The sequence below is a fragment of the Nothobranchius furzeri genome, chromosome 15, assembly GCF_043380555.1.
Source record: "Nothobranchius furzeri strain GRZ-AD chromosome 15, NfurGRZ-RIMD1, whole genome shotgun sequence".
Taxonomy (NCBI): Eukaryota; Metazoa; Chordata; class Actinopteri; order Cyprinodontiformes; family Nothobranchiidae; genus Nothobranchius; species Nothobranchius furzeri.
Window position 1 is genome coordinate 56173837 of NC_091755.1, and position 21491 is coordinate 56195327.

The 21491-nt window shown below is 41.2% G+C and overlaps 3 protein-coding genes across 5 annotated transcripts; 2 read left to right on the forward strand and 1 right to left on the reverse strand.

Moving 5' to 3' along the window:
• Window positions 1-27: 27 nt before the first annotated feature.
• Window positions 28-11133, forward strand: LOC107391178 (SS18L1 subunit of BAF chromatin remodeling complex). Of its 3 annotated transcripts, none has more exons than XM_070545027.1 (11): window positions 28-1121; window positions 2902-2978; window positions 3054-3138; window positions 3234-3351; window positions 3744-3962; window positions 5015-5179; window positions 7328-7429; window positions 8506-8598; window positions 8715-8834; window positions 8914-9041; window positions 9339-11133. In XM_070545027.1, the coding sequence occupies exons 2-11, from the start codon at window positions 2902-2904 to the stop codon at window positions 9363-9365; spliced, it is 1134 nt and encodes a 377-aa protein (XP_070401128.1). In that variant the 5' UTR covers window positions 28-1121; the 3' UTR covers window positions 9366-11133. The 3 variants fall into 3 exon arrangements, with proteins under 3 accessions (XP_070401128.1, XP_015823805.3, XP_015823806.1); XM_015968319.3 differs by having other exon boundaries at window positions 28-999; XM_015968320.3 differs by lacking the exon at window positions 3744-3962 and having other exon boundaries at window positions 28-999.
• A 318-nt stretch (window positions 11134-11451) lies between these two features.
• mtg2 (mitochondrial ribosome-associated GTPase 2) lies at window positions 11452-13570 on the forward strand. The gene is made up of 6 exons (XM_015968317.3): window positions 11452-11926; window positions 12145-12292; window positions 12403-12518; window positions 12597-12815; window positions 12888-13026; window positions 13119-13570. Exons 1-6 carry the CDS (start codon window positions 11693-11695, stop codon window positions 13505-13507), a joined length of 1245 nt encoding a protein of 414 aa, XP_015823803.3. The 5' UTR covers window positions 11452-11692; the 3' UTR covers window positions 13508-13570.
• A 4066-nt stretch (window positions 13571-17636) lies between these two features.
• Window positions 17637-21181, reverse strand: LOC129164782 (uncharacterized). Its single transcript, XM_070544594.1, has 4 exons — window positions 21152-21181; window positions 20463-20606; window positions 20205-20324; window positions 17637-19769 (listed from the first exon to the last, which is right to left on the reverse strand). Exons 1-4 carry the CDS (start codon window positions 21179-21181, stop codon window positions 19452-19454), a joined length of 612 nt encoding a protein of 203 aa, XP_070400695.1. The 3' UTR covers window positions 17637-19451.
• Window positions 21182-21491: the final 310 nt, after the last annotated feature.

Below are 21491 nucleotides of genomic sequence, written 5' to 3' on the forward strand. Positions count from 1 at the left end.
ACATTTAAATGAAACTGGGACTTTAATAGTCCAGGTGCCTTCATTTGAACCCATTTGGATGACCTGGATGCATATTTATTCATATATCTTTGTTTTCTTTATTTTGCCGTCCTTGTAAAATTATGAATGCAAACTGATCGGCAGTTTATTTCTTTTACATTATTACTGTTTTGAATACTAACACGTGCCTGATTATTTTCCCCCTCTAGATTTTATTTTGCATAAATATTTTCATTATTTACAAAACTACACAAATTGCAAATGCTTTAGTTGTAAATGTAACAAAATGATTATTTTGTTTTACAAATTAATTTTTGAAAAACACCATGCTTTTTGTGCATGCACAAAGATTGGGGGTGCTGTTCCGACCTGAGCGCAGCAATCTGCAGCTCTGTGACAGAGTTCAGCTGAACTGGTTTTTTTTTCTTTTTTTGCGATTTTTATTCACGTTTTTGAGGCACGGAGATTCCACGGCAGAACCAGGATGTTAAACGCAACTTTTCTAAATGCAACTTTCTTTTCAGCGCTCCCCAGAGCGTATGCGCACTGGACAGCGGCAGGCAGCGCACGTAGTCTCCTGCAGATTGGTTGGCTGGCACGAATCAAAGGATTCTCCGGTTAGTGGTAGGTTACTCAGTGCCTGGACTGTACCAAAATCCGAGGGAGAGGAACGTTTCCCATCACGTTGTATTTTGTAATTCCCCACAGATGTGTGCGCTAAATATAGAATTATAATTAAATACCCAATGTTTAATTTCTTTCGGACGGATCAGGCTTTTTCCTTATTTCCTTCCATGGAGACGGGGATCATGGCGTTTCCTGCACCCCCCTCCGATCTCTAATTATGGAGAAACTATGTAACCAAATAGAAGGCTGCGCACGATATAAACATTAGAATAAAAAGAGCGCTTTTATTTTCCTTATGACAAAATGTCGGTGGCGTTTTCATCGGCGCGCCCCAGGAGTAAAGGGGAGGTGACACAGCAGAACATACAAAAGGTAAAAACAACCCTTACGGCGTCGCGCGCGTCCTTTAGACAGAACGGTGTGAATGAAGGGTGAGTGATCCACCTCCAGCGGCAGAAAGTCGTCTCAAGACAATATCAAAGAAATGGCAACTGGTAGGTTCTTTGCAACGTTATCCAGCCAGAGGGGTGCGAAGCAAACAAAGCCATGACGGGGGGAGGATGTCGGAGCTCGCTTCCAGCGCCCTCGGATGCTGTCATCCATCCATCCATCCATCCATCCATCCATCCTCACCGACTCTTTCTGACCAATCATCGTATTCAGCTCAGTGACTTGTTTTCAAGATATGAGATCGATGAGTTGGTCGGTTCGTCGACCGCATTAAACTTTAATTGGGGAAAAAAATAGGAATCAATAAAAATAATCGGGTAATAACTGTTAAATAATTAAGCAGCAAAAATGTCAACTCAGTTTTATGATTTCTGATTGAATTAATACATCAAACATCACAGGATAGATGCTCATCGAATCACATGAAAATTCTACAGAGGTATAAATACGTCTTTATGCTGTTTATTTTGTTTTTAGCTTTCGGCACAATTTCAATGACTTACTTAAATATCAAATGCAGTTTTCAGATAATTATAATTTATTACTCTTAGTTATATTGCAGCCATTTGCTAAAATCGATTAAATGCTTTTTTTTCTTCAGTAATGTACACACAGCACCACATATTGACAGAAAAACGCAGACTTTTAGAAATTTCATGCAGACTTATTAAAAAAACACTGAAATAGGCTGGTCCTAATTCAGACCCTTTGCTCAGTATTTAATAGAAGCATCCTTTTGAGCTAATGCAGCCTTGAGTCTTCTTGGTAAAGATGCAACAAATTTCTAACACCTGGATGTGGGAATCTTCTGTCATTCCTCCTTGCAGATCCTCCAGTTGTGTCAGGTTGGATGGTGAATGTTGGTGGACAGAGATGCTCAATTGGGTTTAAGTCGGGCCTCTGACTGGGCCATTCAAGAACGGTCACAGAGTTGCTGTGAAGCTGATTCTTCCATATTTTAGCTGTGTGCTTAGGGTCATTGTCATGTTGGAAGGCAAACCTTTGGCCCAGTCTGAGGTCCTGAGCACTCTGGAGGACATTCTTGTCCAGGATATGTATATGTCCACATTTATCATTCTCTCAATTGCAACCATCCTGTCCCTGCAGCTGAAAAACACTCCCTCAGCATGATGCTGCCACCACCATGCTTCACTGTGGGGACTGTATTGGACAGCTGATGAGAGGTGCCTGGTTTTCTCCACACATGCCACTAACGAAGAGTGAAAAATTGATATGGGTCTGAATTCTTTAGCTATCCAAAACAGCCTGACCCCTCAAGAAAAAAGAAGGGCTCCTTCCTGTTTGATCGTGAATGTATTACATTATTTTTGAAATGCTGAGTTCAGTCTTGTAGCCTCAGACCTGACCAGACTTTGTTGGAAGGTTATAATCCCATTACACCTGAAGTAAAAGTAACACTACATTAAAAAATATAACATACATACACGGAGGAGGCAGTGTGATGGTCTGGGGTTGCCTTCAAGCTCCAGGATCTGGACTGCTTGCTGTAATTGATGGAACCATGAATTCTGCTCTGGAGAACACCATGAAGGAGAATATCTGACATTTAATCTTAAATAGATCATTCATGCTGGAACATCCCCTAATGTGGTTGAATTATAACACATCTGCAAAGAAGAGGGAGACAAAATCCTTCTCCAGTGATGAGACTTGTTACCAGTTACCACAAACAGCTGATTGCAGTTAAGATAAATTCAGAGGCCAGTGACTTTTTTTTACAGGGCTGTGAAGCTGGTGAATTCTGGGAATTCCAGTTTGTCACATGTTTGGAAAAGTATTGAAGCTGTTGTGTCTTCCATATAGATGCTGGATGAAAATCATCATTTAATACAATGTATTATGGATTACCAAAGCAAAGGCAAGACAGCTGAATGCACACAGTAAGTATTTGCTTATTTGTTTGTCCCCACAGTGCAGTGTCTCCTAAAAGGTCTACTGGCTCTTTGGTCCCACAGGTATCAGCAGATCCTGCACAGGAATCTGGTTTACCTGGCCACAATAGCTGATTCTAATCAGAACATCCAGTCACTCCTGCCTGCAGTGAGTTTGCGGTTCCATGAGCATGTAATACAAATCTGTTCAATGGAAGAATAAAAACAATGGATATTATTGAAGTTATTCCTCTTCACTTCCAGCCTCCCAGTTCCAACATGTCTGTGGGTGCTGGTGGAGGACATGCTCCAAGCAACCTCAATGACAACATGACACCAGGACTGCCCCCCACGTCCACGATGCAGAGCCAAATAAACAATGGTTAGTCACCGTGTGTTTTAATCTTTAATGTGTGTTCACCTGCTTATATTTTTGACAGATCTGCTGAGTTAACAGTTTTAGATGTTTTGTTGTCTGGACTGTTTGCTCGTCCCATCCGGAAATTTCTGCATGTAGCCACATCCTGTCAGCATCAGTCTCTTTTGCTCCTGATATAAATGCTTGTAAATCTCTTTCGATGCTTACCTTACCGTCGGGTTGCCATGTGAGCATCTTCCATTTTAATTTGACCTCCTGCTACACAGTTTTCTGTACATTTTCTGCACCATTGTCAAGCTTCCTGTTAGGATGAAATGAATGTGGGACTAAATGAGTAATATGGCCCCACATGAGGACATGTTCTGGCTCCTCTGACTGTGCATGTGTGTCGTCAGGCCCCAGCCATGCCCCCATGCAGTCTGGTCACCATCAGTCGGCTGTTCCCTCCACCAGCAGCTTTGGTGGCTCAGTCTCCAGCTACAACCACGCAACGCCCCCCTCTCAGGGCAGCATGATCCAGGGCCCTGGACCTGTTCATGGTTCCCCTTCCTCTTCCACCTCCTCTTCCTCTTTCTCATCCTCCCGCAGCAACCTCAACATGCAGTCTAGCCAAGGTGAGCTGGTTATAGAGATGCTCAATCGTTTGGCTATCAGACACCTGTCCAGCCTTATAAACTAAACCCAAACTCAGAAAATGCTAGGGTCCATTTTTCTTAATTTTGATGTTGGAACTTTTAGCACTCACAAGTTAGGGTTAGGGTTTACAAGTTAGGGTTTTGAACTCACTTTAACAGCTTGCTCCCAACAAACATAATCGTTGTCAGTGTCCACATTCAGTTCATCTGAAAGCTTTCCTGCCTCCTCCCAACTTTTGGTTTTAGTGTGAGCTTTCCTAGCCTTTGATTCCTCACCCTGAGTTGCAGCCCTGAACTTTTTCTGGATGTCCAAGTGTTTTTATTGTTTCTCTGCTTTTGCATTTGCTTCTCCAGTTTCGCTATTCCTTCTAAATGTCTAGCCTGGCCTGCCAGACTCCTTCTTTGTTTAATTCTGCACAGAGAAAGAGTCTGGGAACTCTCCTATTCAAATAACTGAGCCAATCAGTGCTGAGTAGCGTATGTCACATATCACAATGCCGAGTTTTTCATAAACATGGCGACTGAAGCGAAGATCGCTGCGGCTCTTTCCTCTGTTTTAAATGACTTGAATGTCTTTAAAACCCCAACAAGTAGAAGTGCTAAAATTACTTACAAAAAAAAAAAAGATGTTTGCCAGATGCCATTTTTGACTACAGCTACAAAACTACAGCGTCGCGCAGTACAGTCGGCATTTCCGTCTTTTTTCTGATTGGTTATTTTTGAGCTGCCTAGACCCGCACCTCGTGCCTCTCTGCCTGTGAGTTACCAGACTCTTTCTCTGTGCAGAATTAAACAGAGGACAAGTCTGGCAGGCCAGGCTACTAAATGTCCAAGGAAAGTAGTGAAAGCATCTATTCAAAGCAAGTTCCCCTCTGAATGTAGGACCCCATATGGCTTTATTCCCCCTGTCATCCGATTGCTGTGGAAAGCCTGTTTGTTGTTTAATGACATACCTTTATACTTTTTGCTGTTAATGCTGGTTTGTAGAACATCTTTTAATGTGTGAGATCACTTGCTCACCTCCTTCCCAGTCTCCATGATGCACCAACAATCTGCTCCTCCACACTACTCATCAGCCCAGTCTGGGGGACAACACTATCAGGGACAGCAGGCGATGGGCATGATGGGTCAGGGTAATCAAGGAAACAGCATGATGTCCCAGAGGGCTATGGGATCCTACCGCTCATCTCAGCAAGGTAGGATGGAAGACAGTCATGCTAATTTGTTATGGCACTCAGCACAGTGAGGTTGTATGCGTTCAGTTTGATTGTGCGTGTTTGTGTGAGAGGAACCATCAGACTATACAGAACAATGTGTTTCCCATTATTGCGTTTGACAACAATGGCATTTTAAAAGAGTTGGGCCTCCTTTGTTTTATTTTCCCAAAGTCTCCTTGGTTGTATTACAATACAAGGAAAAAATGGGAGTGATGCTAAACATCTGCAACTGTGCTGACTCCAGTTTCTTTCTTTCCTCGCGTCTCATTAGATTATTGTTTTTTAAAGTCACTTTACTTGATATGTCAGCAAGTTGCTAAATTTGGCTCCAATCTGTTCCATGTCCTCTTTTATGAGTGTAGTAGAGGATACATAAAACACACAAGTGTTTTATTTACTTCAGCTCTGAAAGTGCTATAGCTAGCTGCTGTCACTGTTAGCTTTTGTAATAAAAAAAAACAGTTATCTTAAAGGGACAATGTGTAGTTTTATCCGTAACCTCTGGAAATATCCATCAAAATGTTGTTGAAAATGAATGATATGATTCCCAGTTGTTGAAAAATATTGGTGGCTTCTCAACATATAACCGTAAAAATCAGGTCTAAAGTACATGGGAGCGGGTCTAAGGGTATTTCTCAATGTCAAGGCGCCTGACCTTGAGAGGCGATGTTTGGCGAGGCCAGGCGCCTTGCTTACGAGGACACTGTCCTTCCTTGGTCAAAGAAAACTTAGACTTAGTTGCTGTGGAAGACCTGATGCTGTCGGGGCAGACGGCTCCTCTGATGGCGTTTCCTTGCCTTACCTTACTTGGCTCATCTGGACTTTGCTGAATATAAATTTTTACTGGTTGTGTGTGTGTGTGTGTGTGTGTGTGTGTGTGTGTGTGTGTGTGTGTGTGTGTGTGTGTGTGCGTGCGTGCGTGCGCGCATATGTCCATTAATGCTTTTAAACTGTTATGAGAATTTGGGGTCATTTTAATTCTCTAAAGCACTCTGAGTCTAACTTTGCTTGAAAGCACTTTATAAATAAAATCTGATTGATTGAAAATGGTTAAATGGAACAGACTTGCATCACATGACCGTGGCTTCCACGGCGGTCATGTAACGTCACGTGACACGGGAGATAACGTTATATTTTATACGTATTTCTTTCAATGTAAATGTATAACGAGCCTAACATGACCTTAAATTGTGTATATTTGTTAAATTAAATATAGAAGTGAGTTACTATCCACTAGCCACCGGAGTGGCAATGAGGGGCACCTGCTGCACCCCATTGCTAGGAAAAATACACACTTTCACTTTAAATAAACTGTGAAATGTAAATTTGACAACAGTAAGGTTTATAAAAGAGTGTTGTTTTAAGGTGGTGATTCACTCTCATATTGCTTTGGTATGGCCATTAAACCATCAATACAAGTACAACTGTTCTCTGATTTCACTTATTTTATCACTTGTAAGTCGCTTTGGACAAAAGCATCTGCAAAATACATAAACATAAACATTTCCAAACTAAGTTGGTTCAAAGAACTAAGTTAAAAAAAATTAAAATAAATAAACTATTGTCTGTTCTTGCAGCACAAGTTCAAATGAAAATGTTCTTGTGAAATGGTTTGCTTCATTTTGTGTACTTTCTGGTTTTACAATATTAGTTCCTGCAGTTTGTTCTGATTTAGGTTTAATAAAACATTATAAAAATATGGGTAAAACTTTACAATAAGGGTCTCGTTATTAACTTTGCTATTGTTGTTGACTTTTAAGTTTATGACAAAGGGCTTGGGGGGTCTGCTTAGTAATCTATGACAATATACCTTTAAGTAGTTGTTAATACTTTATTTAATAGTTTAATAATGCTTAATAATGCACCAATTAACATTAATAAAAGGATGCCCTTTGTAAAGTGTTACCAAACTATAGAAATTTTAATCGAGGGTTTCTGCACACCAGCACCGCCAATAGACACTTCCTGATGCAGTCTGCTTTTGATCCTCAAAGCTGATACTTAACCGGACATAAATTGGATTTCAGACCCACAGCAGTGGATGATTTTACTGCCACTGTTTCGAGTCCAAGTCAGCAGCCAGTTGATCATATTGTTTAACCAATCTTGGTGTTGCCTGTCTTTCAGGATCCGCCCAACACTACATGGGACAAGACGAGTTCTACGGAGACCAGTATGGACACACTCAGAGCTCCAGAGATCCAGTAAACCAGCAGTATTATGCTGATGGTAACCGTGCACATCCATAATCCTAATCTGTTCAGCTATCACACACACACACACACACACACACACACACACACACACACACACACACACACACACACACACACACACACACACACACACACACACACACACGCACGCACGCACGCACGCACACACACACACACAACAGTGGTTCATACCATTTCCTTTCTGCACAATCCATCACTGACTCAATCAATGATCATGGCGGAGATGTTTAGACAAATGCAAGAGAACCACTTTTTTTGTTTGTTTTGTTTGTTTAAAAAAATTATCTCCGTATATGCATGGCTGTGCTATGCTAGAACTTTGTTAAGAGGCATGAAAATAACGTTTTAAGCTAATTTGGGCAGCAGTTGCTCAGTAGGTAGAACGGGTTGTCCAGTAATCAGAAGGTTGTAGTTTCAATCCTAGCTCGTGGCATAGAATGCTGCTGTTTTGTCCATGGGCAAGACAATTAACCTGCTTTGCCTGCTGGTGGTGGTTGGAGGGACTGGTGGTGCCAGTGTTCAGCAGTCTTGCTTCCATCAGTGTGCCTGAGGGCAGCTGTGGCTCATTCCCACCAGCGTGTGAAAGTGTGTGTGAATGAGTGGATGACTGATTGTCCTTCCCAGCTAGCACACAAAGGTGGGCCCCATATGGAATGTGTATGGACAAGCTGTATGGGTCCCACCAGGGTTTGTCCGCAATTTCCAGGGTGGCCTCACAGCGATTTGCCTAGAAAAATCTTTGCCCCCATAGATTTTAACGGGCCCTACATGGGTTTTCAGAGGGTTTACAGTCTTTGTGGGCAAACCCTTGTGTGGCCACCGTGGAAACTGCATACAAACCATGGTGGGACCCAAACAGCTTGTCCACATATGTTCCATATGGGGCCCACCTATGTGTGCTGGCTGGTTTGGGAGGGTTGTACAAGTACAGCCCATTTACCATCATTTGTTTTCCAAATTTGCTCTAGCAGCTATAAGACCTTCGTTCATCAGATTTTTTTTTATTTTTTATTTATTTTTTGCTTTAGTAGAGAAAGGTTTGGAAGTTGTAAATGATATTCTCCACAGGTCACGGGGAGTACTCCTATCAGCAGCCTGCATATAGTGAACAAGGCTACGACAGGTCGTTTGATGAGTCTTCACAGCATTATTATGAAGGAGGTACCCGTCTTTTCTCAAATATCAATGTTTTCTTCATCTTTCCCTGCAATTGCACACTTGCATTTTAAAACTAATCTAACGGTGATTAAACCTGACAAGAATAACCATCCCTTCAGGTAACTCTCAGTATGGCCAGCAGCAGGCCTCGTACCAACAGAGCTCTGGCCAGCAGCAGCCCTTCAGCCAACCACAGTACTCCTCTCAGCAAGGCTACAGCAGCCAGGCACCAGGATACGGTGGGAACCACACACTGACCGCAAACATAGATATGTTTTCAGTAAATGACTGGGCACATGCTTTTAACTTTCATTACAGGTCCTGGGCAGGGAGGATCGTCTCAGTTTTCTCAGTATCAGCAGGGTCAGAACCATCAGTTTGGATCTTACCGCTCTACCCAAGGAGGCCCAACAGGGCAAACTCAGAGGCCCTACGCCTACGAGCAGGTGCATTACTCAATCTATGCAAAAGAAAAAAAATCACGTATAATACAGATTTTCTAATGAAATTACTGACTTTTACTTGTTTAAATCTGCTCTTATTGTACTTTCACACATTTCCGGTGTTTATATGGCTCCTTCTTGGTCTTTTTTTTAAATTAAATTTTAACATCACATAAGTTTTTTTTACTGTAAAAAGCTGAACCTAAAGAGAAACCAAGTTTATATGTGGTTCATTCTAACATAAAAGAGATCATTACACTAAAGACTTTCTTTCTTCGTGTTTTTCTTTTTACATTTCAGGGTCATTATGGGAATTATCCACAATAAGGCACCTCGTTGTTGATCGCAGAGGAAAATGTGATGTGACACCGTTTACGTGCTCATCATGTGGAAGAGAAGATCTCTGTGCATTAGATCAACTTTCTAGTATGTCAGTATTCCAATCAAGATGATCTAATAAATGTGATGCTTCCGTCCTCATGGCGACTTTCTAGCTGGTAGTTGAGAACAGAAAATGCCACTTCTCACTTAAAAATCAGGGTACTTGAAGAATCAGGACAGTTAATCTGCATTAAGAATGAAATAGACTGCTACAAATCCGACTATTATTCATTATGTGTGTCAGCCACCAAGAGAAGTGTGCTCTGTTCTTTTGGCTTTGCCTTTCAAATGTTCTGCCTTCAGTGCTTTATTGACAAGCCGCTTTGTTACTCTTGTTTTGTTTTATCTCGTGCACAAGGCAGGATGTTAAAAGCAAGGCTATAGAAAGTCAATTAGCCTTGGAGGAAATGTTCTTTGGCATTCTTAAGCCTATAGTCCAGCTCTTGCATTATCCTGTAGAGATACTCTTTAATCTCATGACAGGAGAAACGAATGGCACCGAGATGAAACTGTTATTCCTTAAACCTGATGGGATTTGTCTGTGTTCGTCAAACTGTGACGTGATGCTGTGAGGTCTAACATTAAGTGTATTCACTTTCTACATTTGTCATAGGCCTAATGCATAGCCGACTGATATGATATGACTGTATATCATTGTCCGTGGTTAGCCTACAATGTTGTAGTATTGTTGACACTATGTTTTATTGCAGCGTTCCTCTGCAGCAACATATTCCTCCTGCACAGGTGACAAAACATATTTTACACAATTTTACTTTCTCAGCACTTTGTTTTGTAGCAGTTGTGCACATACTGTCTGATATTTAGTTTTTTTTTTCTATTTTAAATAAGTTATTCTCAAAAAGCCAAAGTAACCCAGGAACAGAGCAGGACCACGTCTTTCACCTCTTCTTTAATAAGTGCAATAGACCCAGTCTGTTATATTGAAGGTAGCTGTAATGGTGAATACTTGTGATTGTGGCTACAGTTTGTTGGTGCACAGTAAAGGCGAAGGGAAAGTTTGGTTTGTCTCAGATTTATGTGTTTACATCTTTTCAACAGATGTAATATTTAAGGACATTTTGTATTTGTTTATGTAACTAATGGTTAGACTGTGTGAAGTTTGTTGTCAAAAACAGAAAACTTTATTTTAATTTTAATTAAAAACATTTTATCAACATACGTGACATCCAGTGAAGCAAATATGGTTTGGATTAAAACAAATGCTGCCGTATCCATCCATCTGCCCATCCATTATCAGCATGCATCATTGTTGAATCATTGTTTTCATTCATTTATTTTAAATTAACAAACAATACAGACAACACCTCAAAGTTGCTGTTTCTTACATTTGAATCAGAAGTATTATGTGTACGTTGATCTTTGCAGTATTCTCTTGAAACTCAACTTACCTCAGAGTGTAGAACGACACAATTATTGCAGTAATTTATCAGGGTTAATCGAGAATGGGAAATACGTGGCTGTAAAACAGCTGAGTAACTATACCACCCAACACTGACAATCACAGGCTTCTTATGCTGTAACAAACTGTTTTTGTTGTCTCATGTTACTGTGGTCTAAACATTAATGACAAATCTTTTCCAGATCTGTTGCGTCTTCACTCTCGAGTGCTACACTGTGTGTGTGTGTGTGTGTGTGTGTGTGTGTGTGTGTGTGTGTGTGTGTGTGTGTGTGTGTGTGTGTGTGTGTTATTGTTTGTTAAAAAGCATAGAGTTGGATGTGCATAATCTACATGTGAATGTTATTGACTTATCTACTGTGTGACTGCATCGCCTGATCTTTTTCTGCTGTCTTTTGTTACTATTTGTTATAAAAATAAAGTAACATTAATATGTTGGTGTTTCTACATCTCTGTTAACGTAAAGATGTTGTAGCAGAATGCTTTAGAAACCCTTTTGTCTACCATTAGCATAATTCATGATGTGCATTTCACATTTTTGTCCACTTGGGGGCGGCAAACTCATATAGGCTGGCGTGCCACCCGCCATAAGCAATAGAAGAAGAAAAAACAACTGAAGAAGAAGAAAATTGTCCCATTGCGGTTTCCGTAGTGTCGTTAGAACGTGATTTTATCCACATGCCTTGAAGTAACTTAAGTTATAATCTTCTATAAAGTTAAGATTGCTTAACGGTTTATGTTTCATTTATTTTACCGACCTCATTTTGTTTTTCGTGATCCTAGTGATATGGAAAGTGGACGTGACATTATTCACCACCTTAGCTAGTTTTAAAGGCCGTCAGTTCTTAGTGGTATAATGTTTACGGTAGTGAAAACACCTCGTTGGTTCTTGTTAGAAACGTCTTTAGTGCGCAGCTTTGGACAAGAGGTGAAAAATAACATCTGGAGTTCGTTTGGTCTACGTGGCTCACCTGTATCAGCGGTTTGGAGATGCACAGGTGGAGGTGTTAGAGATGTTTCCACCTCCACTCAACTTTACGGAAAATCCCGAGGAAACCCGAAGAAGAAGGAGGCGTCCGAAAAGAAGCTGGTAGGTGTTTCTTTATCATCACGTTTCTTTCCTGATCCAGTTATCTAATCTTTTAAATGGAAGAGCTTTTATAAGTGTTTACATTTTCTTTATTTCGACCCAAAAGCTGCACCTGTGAAGGACAGTAATTTCATTTGGTCATATTGGTGTTGTTACTTCTGTGGTTATATTTCTGCACATTAAGCATTATTTTATTGTCATATCCAACTCGATCACAGAGCCGACACTTTGTGGACTACCGGCGTGTGAAGCTGGTGGCTGGATCAGGGGGTAAAGGAGCCTGCAGCTTCCACAGCGAACCTCGAAAAGAATGGGGCGGCCCAGATGGAGGGAATGGAGGTGACGGAGGAAGCATCATTATAAAAGGTATGCCAGCTGTCTCATTCTTCTTGTGTGCTCCACAGTTTCCCTAGCATAAATCCAATGTGATATGAGGTGTTGTGTACAAAACCATCTGTTTGTTTTTATGCTTGTAGCTGACCGGTTTGAGAAATCCCTGGCACAAGTGGTTCCAGTTTACAGAGGAGAGGACGGGCAGTCGGGTGGCAGCAAGAATTGTTATGGTCGGAATGGCAGGATAACGTACATCTCTGTGAGTCAAAGCCCACAAGTTTGCTCTTTAACCTGCTCTTTGACCAGTGTATGATGTCTTGTTGAATTGTTTTCATAGGTGCCTTTAGGTACTGTAGTTAAGGAGATGGGAGAAACTGTAGTGGACCTTGCTGAGCACGGTCAGGAGTATTTGGCAGTATTTGGAGGAGCTGGAGGAAAAGGGAATCGATTCTTTCTGTCCAATGAGAACCGAGCCCCAGTGACAGCGACCCAGGGTATGTCAGGTCAGGAGCGCGTGCTGCAGCTAGAGTTACGCACCATGGCTCACGCTGGACTGGTAGGAGGAAGATCAGAGTCGATGTTCAGAAAAGGTGTTTGGGTTCTCAGCTGTTTGTCTTAATTTCTTCAGGTTGGCTTTCCGAATGCTGGGAAGTCCTCCCTTTTGAGAGCTATCTCCAATGCCAGGCCTGCTGTGGCTGCTTATCCTTTTACAACCCTCAATCCTCATGTTGGTATTGTCGAGTACAGGGATCACGAGCAGGTTGCAGGTAAGTATCTTTATGCAGATCCTTTATTCTTCATATAATTCTAATTATTTCAGCTGCATTTGCTGTTATGATTCTACCTTTTCTGTTTGCAGTTGCTGACATCCCAGGCATCATTCAAGGAGCCCACCAAAATCGAGGCTTAGGGATCTCCTTCTTGCGCCACATTGAGCGTTGTCGTTTTCTCCTCTTTGTTCTGGACCTGTTGGTGCCAGAGCCCTGGACTCAGCTCAAACACTTGTGTTATGAACTGGACCAGTACGAGCCTGGTCTCTCTCAGAGGCCTCAGGTCATTGTAGCAAACAAAATGGACCTGCCAGAGGCCCGAGAGAAGCTGGAGACCCTGAAGAGCCATGTTAGCCAGAGAGTCATCCCTGTGTCCGCTCTCACTGGAGAAAACACAGAGGAGCTCATCCTCCACCTTAGGGAGTTGTATGATGGTTACCTTCAAGGTTGTGGTGAAGAGAAACCTATTAGGTGGTAGGAAATGTTTTTGTAAACTGTTTTGATTTATTTAAATTGTTAATAAACTAATAAATAAGACAAACATTTGTGTTTTAGAAGCATGAATTGCTTCATTTATTCCATATAGTTTTACACTGTTCAGCAATTAAACAATTTATAACACCTAAGAGCTCATATTTATAGTGGTTATCATTATAAACCAAGTTTTTAATATAAGTTTATAATATATAACCAAGTTAGATAATATTTGTAGATTAAATCAAATAATTAAAAATCACCCATTTCAATCAGATGAATTAGAGGTGTGTAATCATGAGCAGCCAGCAGAGGGCAGCAATGCACCAACCGACAACCTCTTGCGAAACTAAAATTTAGAAAATCATGCAAAAGTTTTTTTCCAGTAATTTTTCTTAGAGTGGGACCATTTAAAGGCTCAGGAACCTTTCTCATGTGTTTTGGATTAATTACCTGATTAGAATGTGACACTTTGAGTCTAGAGTGTTGAATCTTTTCACAATATTCTGATTGAGATTTTGAAGTTTGGGTTTTCATGAGCTTTAAATCATATTCATCACATTTACAACAAATAAAGGCTTGAAATATCTGGCCTTGCTTGTAATGAGTAATACAGGTGAAACTTGGAAAAACTACAATATGGTGCAAAAGTTCATTTATTTCAGTAATTCAGCTTAAAAAGATGAAATTTACACATGAGATGGAAAAGCCAGCTATTTAAAGACTTTGTTATAATGTGATCATGATGGCTTACAGCTTATGGAAACCCCAGATTCTAAATCTCAGACTCAAGTCTAAATCAAATCTAACTATTTATAAAGTGCTTTTCATACAGTGAGTGCAACTCAGTGCTGTACAAGACTAAAAATAACCACACAGTCTATTTCCTCCCCCTCCCCAACAGATTAAAATCCAAGAGCCCTTCCACATCTCCCACCCTTATTCCTAATCCCACACACACACACACACACACACACACACACACACACACACACACACACACACACACACACACACACACACACACACACACACTTAAAGCAACTAAATAAAACAGGGATTTTAAGTGAAGATATATTGGACCTCTGAAAAATATAATCATGCACATGTACTTAGTATTTTATATGTACTGTACACTGATAGTACTATATCTAACTTACTGTGTTGAAGTGTGTGGAAACACTATAAAACCACCCTATATTCATTATGTACGTTACAAAAACGAGCGGTTCAGATGATGAGCATTTATTTCTTAAGCTCTAATTTAAACTGTAAAAAATACAAACTTTTTAAACTAACCACAGAAACCTTTATATCTTTCATAAAAAACCTCCCAAAATTAAAACTTGAAACTATTTTCGTAAAGAAAAGTGTTGCTAAGGAACATTTCATATAACTGTAGTCTGGGTATCCGATTTAGGACCATCAGGGTGATCACTGTGGGCTAATAATGTTTTTAAACCAATTATTAATCACTGTGGGCAGTGATCTCAGGAGAGCAGAGTGAACTTGGAATCCAGGTCTAAATCAGCGGATGGTTCAGGGATGGAGATGCTATCCAGTTCAAAGGTGTGTTCTGATCCTCCATCAACAAACACAACAGGTTCACAATCACTTAGCTCTTGCGCGTGCAGCCTGGTCAGCATTATTGTCAGGGCCGAATTCAGTAGAATGTCTGGACTAAGTTGGTTCTGTTCCAACCAGTCCTTTAAAATGACAGAGATATATAATTGGTTTAAAAACATTATTAGCACTCACCCACTAATGAGAGTTAGACAGGTCTAGAATTAAAATTCAATACCCCATCATGAGCAGTTGTTTCATCATGTTGTTTGGTGCTCCTTGGGACGTATTCCACTGCTGGCCCATGAACTTTAAAAAAAATAAAAACATTTTATGATTAAAAACTTAGAAATGTGACCTAATTTACAGGAAACTATCTGTCAGAATTGCACAATAATAACACCAAACCATGAAAAAGGGAATATATATTCAATACTGTACGATGAGAACAGGAGAAGGGGCTCCCGGATGCCCCGCCGGGGCAGACCCACTTGGACACATCATGGACTCCTGGGAACAGTGGAACTTGATCTGTCTTTCTCAGCTGTCTGTGGAGGACTCTGAAGACGTGTGGATATTCGTGGTGTTGGTGTCAGGTTTCCTGCTCATTGGCCTTGGAGGCTACCTGGCTTACCGGAAAATCAACGAGCTGTCGAGGAATATTGGCCTGATCCCGGAGCTCAGAGATGGATTACACCGCGCTGTGAATTCACAGACTCAAATAACTGTCGAGATGAATCGTAAGCTTGGGACTTTGGCGGAGATTCATTCTTTGGCACAAAAGATGGATGCCATCAAGGAGAGAGTGGACGAATCAGTACGGATTGGGATAGATTAATGCCCATTATTGGGATTTTGAGAGGTTGAGGACCAACAAACTGTAAGACAGAGAGGAAATTATCTCTGTCTGGCCCCAAAACAATTTCTAATCGGAATCTGGCGCCCTTGAGCCAGCAAGGCTCCAACGAAAACTCCCCCATCAGAAGATATGTGGAATGTGCCATCGCTATGGCAACTCAACTCTGTATCCTTTCCCAGCCTGGCCGGGACTGCGGGAAGGCCGCTGAAACGTTCTAGGGTCACTGCAACCCTCCAAACCTCAATGCTCCTCCCCTATCCACACTGAGGTGATATGCACTGCTTATCGTGGCTGCAGGAACTGAAGTGGGGATAGTCCCAACTCACCACCCCACCTAGTGGACACTTATGTTGTATTGTCTGGTCTGTTGCATATCTGTCTGAGGTGTTTTTTTGCAGAGCAAAGCTGCCCTCCCGGTGAGAGGGTAACTCTGAAGTGCCTTTTTTCCCTCCACCTGAACCAATCCTCAAGTAACCCCGTTATCTCTATTAAGGTAGCACGACTCAGGGTTGCGAATGACCACAGTCCCCAATTTTTGTCATGTGTCTTTCCCATGTATGTCTGATCTTTGACTTGTGTGTACTGAAACTCTAATTTCCCTCTGGGATGAATAAAGTATCTTTGATTTGATTGATTTGATTGTCTGGTAAATGGCTTGTATTTGATATAGCGCCTTCTAGAGTCCCTACCCCAGGAAGCAAGGGGGGCTAAGTGTCTTGCCCAAGGACACAATGACAGCGACAAACTGAGCGGGGCTTAAACCTGCAACTCCAATTACAGGGTGAGCACTTAACTCCTGCGCCACTGTCATACCATAGCTGAAGGTGTCGTCTCCAAACTTGTTTCTTCATAACTGAGATGGTTGAGAGGGGCTTCAGAGTTAGTTACAGAGCCAGTTATTACCTGAGAAGAGGGGGAGGACAATTTAGTGCGTGAAAGACCACCTTGAGCACCACATCGCAGTCGGTATACTTTTATCAAAGCTGAACAAAAATAGTAAAAAAAACTACCAGTAGTTTCTACTGTTTCATATAAATGAATTTAACTGAATAATTTGGAGATTTAGAACCTTTTCAAATGATTTTGAACAAGAAATCTGCTTTTTAAAGTTACTACAGTGAATTAATAAAAACTCAACATCACTTACTGGTGTCACGGTAACAGGTAAGATGTTAGATCCTGTTGGCCTCTGTTCTCTGTTATTATTGTTGTTCATCAGCACAAAGGGCACCTTCACATAGAACAGAACTGTGCTTTATTAGCTATTTTTAATGAATAATACTTTACCTATAAGAAAATACATTTTAAGCATAAAATACATTAAAAATCTGTCACTCTTTCCCATGCCGTACCTTTAATAGGCAATTGCACAATGCAAACAAAACTAAAACAAAGAAAATAAAGTGTTCATGAAAGTTGTGCTTTTCTTTCACCATCTAGTTATGTCGTCTTCCTCCGCTTATCCGGGTCACGGGGGCAGCATCCCAACTAGGGAGCTCCAGACCGTCCTCTCCCCGGCCTTCTCCACCAGCTCCACCGGCAGGATCCCAAGGCGTTCCCGGACCAGATTGGAGATGTAACCTCTCCAACGTGTCCTGGGTCAACCCGGGGGCCTCCTGCCGGCAGAACATGCCCGAAACACCTCCCCGGGGAGGCGTCCAGGAGGCATCCTGACCAGATGCCCAAACCACCTCAACTGACTCCTCTCGATCCGGAGGAGCAGCGGTTCTACTCCGAGTCCCTCCTGAATGTCCGAGCTCCTCACCCTATCTCTAAGGCTGAGCCCGGCCACCCTACGGTGGAAACTCATTTCGGCCGCTTGTAACCGTGATCTCATTCTTTCGGTCGTTACTCAAAGCTCATGACCATAGGTGAGGATTGGGACGTAGATCGACCGGTAAATTGAGAGCCTGGCTTTCTGGCTCAGCTCCCTCTTCACCACGACAGATCGGCTCAGCATCCGCATCACTGCAGACGCTGAACCAATCCGCCTGTCGATCTCCCGATCCCTCCTCCCCTCACTCGTGAACAAGACCCCGAGATACCTGCAAGATCTCCACAGACTCGTTATGTGAATTTCGGATTTATTAAAGCCACTATATGTTGCTTTAAATAAAAATACTTACTCGACAATCTGTTCCTGGTTCTTCTGTGTTACTTATCATCAAATGTTGTTCTGGATTATCAGCTGGGAATGACACTTTCTGATGCTTACAAGACACCAGAAAAGTAGCAAGCAGCATGCCTGGATATACAACAAAACAAACAAATAAACTCAATAAAAATAAACTGTCTTCATACTATTCATGATATCATATTAAACAGTGTTTTCCCACCTGCAAGTAGCATCACGCAGAAAAAAAGCTATTCCCAGAGCGCCTCCTCTGATTGTGGACGTGGTAGCTTTTAGTCGACTGCAGTTTGGCAGCGCGACATTACGACAGTCACACACAGTAACAGATAATCTATGAACAGCAGATTTTCCTTGAAGATCTGACACTTCTAGCAACAACTCATGATGTCTAGAATAAACATTGCTTCCCTTCACCAGGCTGACTGAATACCCTTCACATCCAAAATAAACATACTTGGTTACATTGTAAAAATTATGCGTTGCAGAATGTTTCTTTGATGCTTGTTGTACTATTTTGGATGAATTTAAAGATCTTAGACCTCCTTAACACTGGAATAAGACCACACACCACTCCCCATGACCCATCAGAATGTGGCTAGATTGCAACAAGCCTGGAAAAACACATTCACCAAAGTCAATAGCAATGCTGCACCTCTTAGTAGTCTCCAATTTCCTGCTATTTTCTGCACAGTCATGTGCTTTAAACATCTGCTTAAGTCTAAACACTCAAGACTACAAGCAAGTTACATTTCTGTCTGTCTTTTTATGAGGTACCCATGATCTCACCAAAACACCACAAAGACCACTCAGTTTCATTGTGTTGTCATTTTATGCAAATACAGTCTGAGTTTTGATGATGCTGAGATGTTGGTATAGAACTCACCATTCACAGATTCAACCTTCCATTTGTCCTTGACATCTCCACGAAGTTTGAACCAGAAAGGCCCAGCTCTGGGGTCATCATCTAGGTCGTAAACTGTAATATTAGCCAGTGAGGTTCCATCACTTTGGCATATGTCAACAGCACTTGCAGCCAGTGATGGAGCGTTGTCATTCTTATCACGTATGTGGATGCTGAGCGTTGCTGTGCCTGTTACAGGAAGCTCACCTTGTTTGCAGACACACTCATCACATGTTTTTTGTAAAAAGACAATATAAACGTGATAATTACCATTTTCAACTGCATAGATAGTGACTACATATAATCCGTCTTTAACAAAGGGAGATTCTCGGTCTAAGATGTTTGAAGTGGTTATTTATCCTGTGTCAGGATCAACAATAACAAAGTCAGCCGGATCTTCTCCTTTTACATATCTAGAAAACATCACCAGACATTCTTACATTGGCTTGTTGAATTCAAAGACAGACAGAAAACAGTGTGGTCACCTTGACTTACCTTATTCTGTCCACCCTGGTAAAATCAGGATCTTTAGCAGTAAAGGTCTCCAAATGTTGGCCCACCTCAACATCCTCAGGCACAGAAATATCTTTCTCAGGTGGCGTGAAGAATGGAGGCTCATCCACATCCTCCACATAAACTGTCAGTTGACAGCTGGATGGATGCTGGATCTCCTCTGTGGCATCCTTAAGAGTTTCTATTTCCCACAACCCAACGGTGCTGCGCTTTTTCACTTTGCATGAAAAATAAGGAATCTCATTCTCCACAGTGACTGTAATGTTCCTCACAGGGTCACCCTCATAATCAAGTTGCTGTGAAAAAATGAAAAAATATGTTTTATTTGTTATTTATACAGTAATGTAATCCAACATCATTTGTATGGGTTACATTTTGGACATCATCAGGTCTCAGACCATGAAGAAAAAATCCTCAGGCTTCCTTCAAAAACCCATCAGACTTCTAAATAGTCGGTCAAAAAGGTCTCAGGAAAAAAGCCATCAGGCAAAAACAGATCAGGGAAAACAGCTTCAGGAATAAAGCAAAACTAAAAGCCAAAAAAATTGTCAAACCTAAAGCTTTTTTTTTCTGAAGCTGGTTAGGGTTAGGGTTAGCAAGTAGAGTTGCTAACAAGAGTTGTTAACAAGAAAAGAGTTGTTTCACTTTTAGTCCCTAGGAAAAGGAAAAGGAACTGCAATTTCTTAACATCACGAAGAACATATCAGAACAACATTTGAGGCTAGACTCACCTTGTAATGTTGACTCTTCTGTGCTAGTCTCATACTTCTGATGTTCAAAAACTGGAGCGTTGTCATTTGTGTCCAAAATGTCAATACCAATGACCAGCCATGCCTCTGTTTCTCCTGTTTCTTTATTATATGCCACAAAGGTCAGCTGAGAGGAAATGCAAAGATCAGTACATACCCTTTGCCCTTCCCGCCTCCTGAACACAGCAAATGAACTTTTACAGAGATCATTGCTGAAATGTTTTCCTTATTTATTCTCACCTTCAACATCTCCTGGTCCACTGGGCCCAACTTGTAGATTTTTCCTGAGTCTTTGTCCACTTCCAATACATTCAGAGGATCTTCGTCAACACCTTGGCCGTGTATTTGGAAAACATTTAAGGCCTTGCCTTGAGTGATGATCACCTGAAAACCATCAACCAATGTTTGTCTTACCTGCACACGTTTCAAACAATAAACTGATTTTCTGAATTGATACTCACTTCTCCCAGAAGAAGTGGAAACGGCCCTTTGTAACCTTCATCTACAATGAAGGATGCTATGACCCAATCTCTTTTTCTCCGGTGTACAAATTCTGAAGTTGCACTCTGGAATCCCAGAAACTGCACAATCACATGGGCTTTCATAACTTGGCTTCACATGATGCAGTGTGAGCATTTAAATGTTATTCTCAAACGCTGAACAAGTTTTACATTTACAGCAGATTTTGTTTTATGTTGTTGAGACGTCATCAGAAAAGGCAATGACAGGAAGTAACAGTAACAGTTAAAAATGTAAAACACACATAATCAAGAAAATAGAACCAACTGGAAGGTTTGAAGGAGGTGGAATATTTTATTGTGGTTTGAATATCCATCATGACTTTGTAAAAAAAGGTGTGATTAAAGTCAGAAATTAACAGAAAGAGTTTGTAATAGCCTTGCAGAAAGATAGCTAAGATAAGTTCTTACTAGCATCACAACAAGGCTGAAGTTGGTCATCTCCACATTACTTCCAGATGATTTTTTTCCCTCTGAACTCCACTCCACATGTACTCAACTCTTCCTTGAGTTTGATAAATGAAAGTTCACCTGTGTCCAGTGGAGAAAGGGAGGGACTCAGAGGGTTCAAGACAATGTCCACAACACACAAATGGAATTTTGTTTATAAGTGTAATAAAATGTAAAAGGATAACTGAAAGCTCAGATTATTTCCTTTCCTTTTTTTCACTGTCAGTAACAGTTTTCGTCAGACGTGACCTCACCATCTTTGTTTACCATTTGCACACACACACACACACACACACACACA

Coding starts and splice junctions, on each gene's coding strand:
- LOC107391178 (XM_015968319.3), top strand. CDS start 931: ATGTCGGTGGCGTTTTCATCGGCGCGCCCCAGGAGTAAAGGGGAGGTG. Junction 8,835..8,913: donor CAGCCAGGCACCAGGATACG/GTGGGAACCACA, acceptor CTTTCATTACAG/GTCCTGGGCAGGGAGGATCG. Junction 9,042..9,338: donor GGCCCTACGCCTACGAGCAG/GTGCATTACTCA, acceptor TTTACATTTCAG/GGTCATTATGGGAATTATCC.
- mtg2 (XM_015968317.3), top strand. CDS start 11,693: ATGTTTACGGTAGTGAAAACACCTCGTTGGTTCTTGTTAGAAACGTCT. Junction 11,927..12,144: donor AGGCGTCCGAAAAGAAGCTG/GTAGGTGTTTCT, acceptor ACTCGATCACAG/AGCCGACACTTTGTGGACTA. Junction 12,816..12,887: donor CCATGGCTCACGCTGGACTG/GTAGGAGGAAGA, acceptor TAATTTCTTCAG/GTTGGCTTTCCGAATGCTGG.
- LOC129164782 (XM_070544594.1), bottom strand. CDS start 21,181: ATGACCAACTTCAGCCTTGTTGTGATGCTA. Junction 20,607..21,151: donor TCAGCCTTGTTGTGATGCTA/GTAAGAACTTAT, acceptor GATGGTTTTCAG/GTGATCATCACTCAAGGCAA. Junction 19,770..20,204: donor AGAAGAGTCAACATTACAAG/GTGAGTCTAGCC, acceptor ATTTTTTCACAG/CAACTTGATTATGAGGGTGA.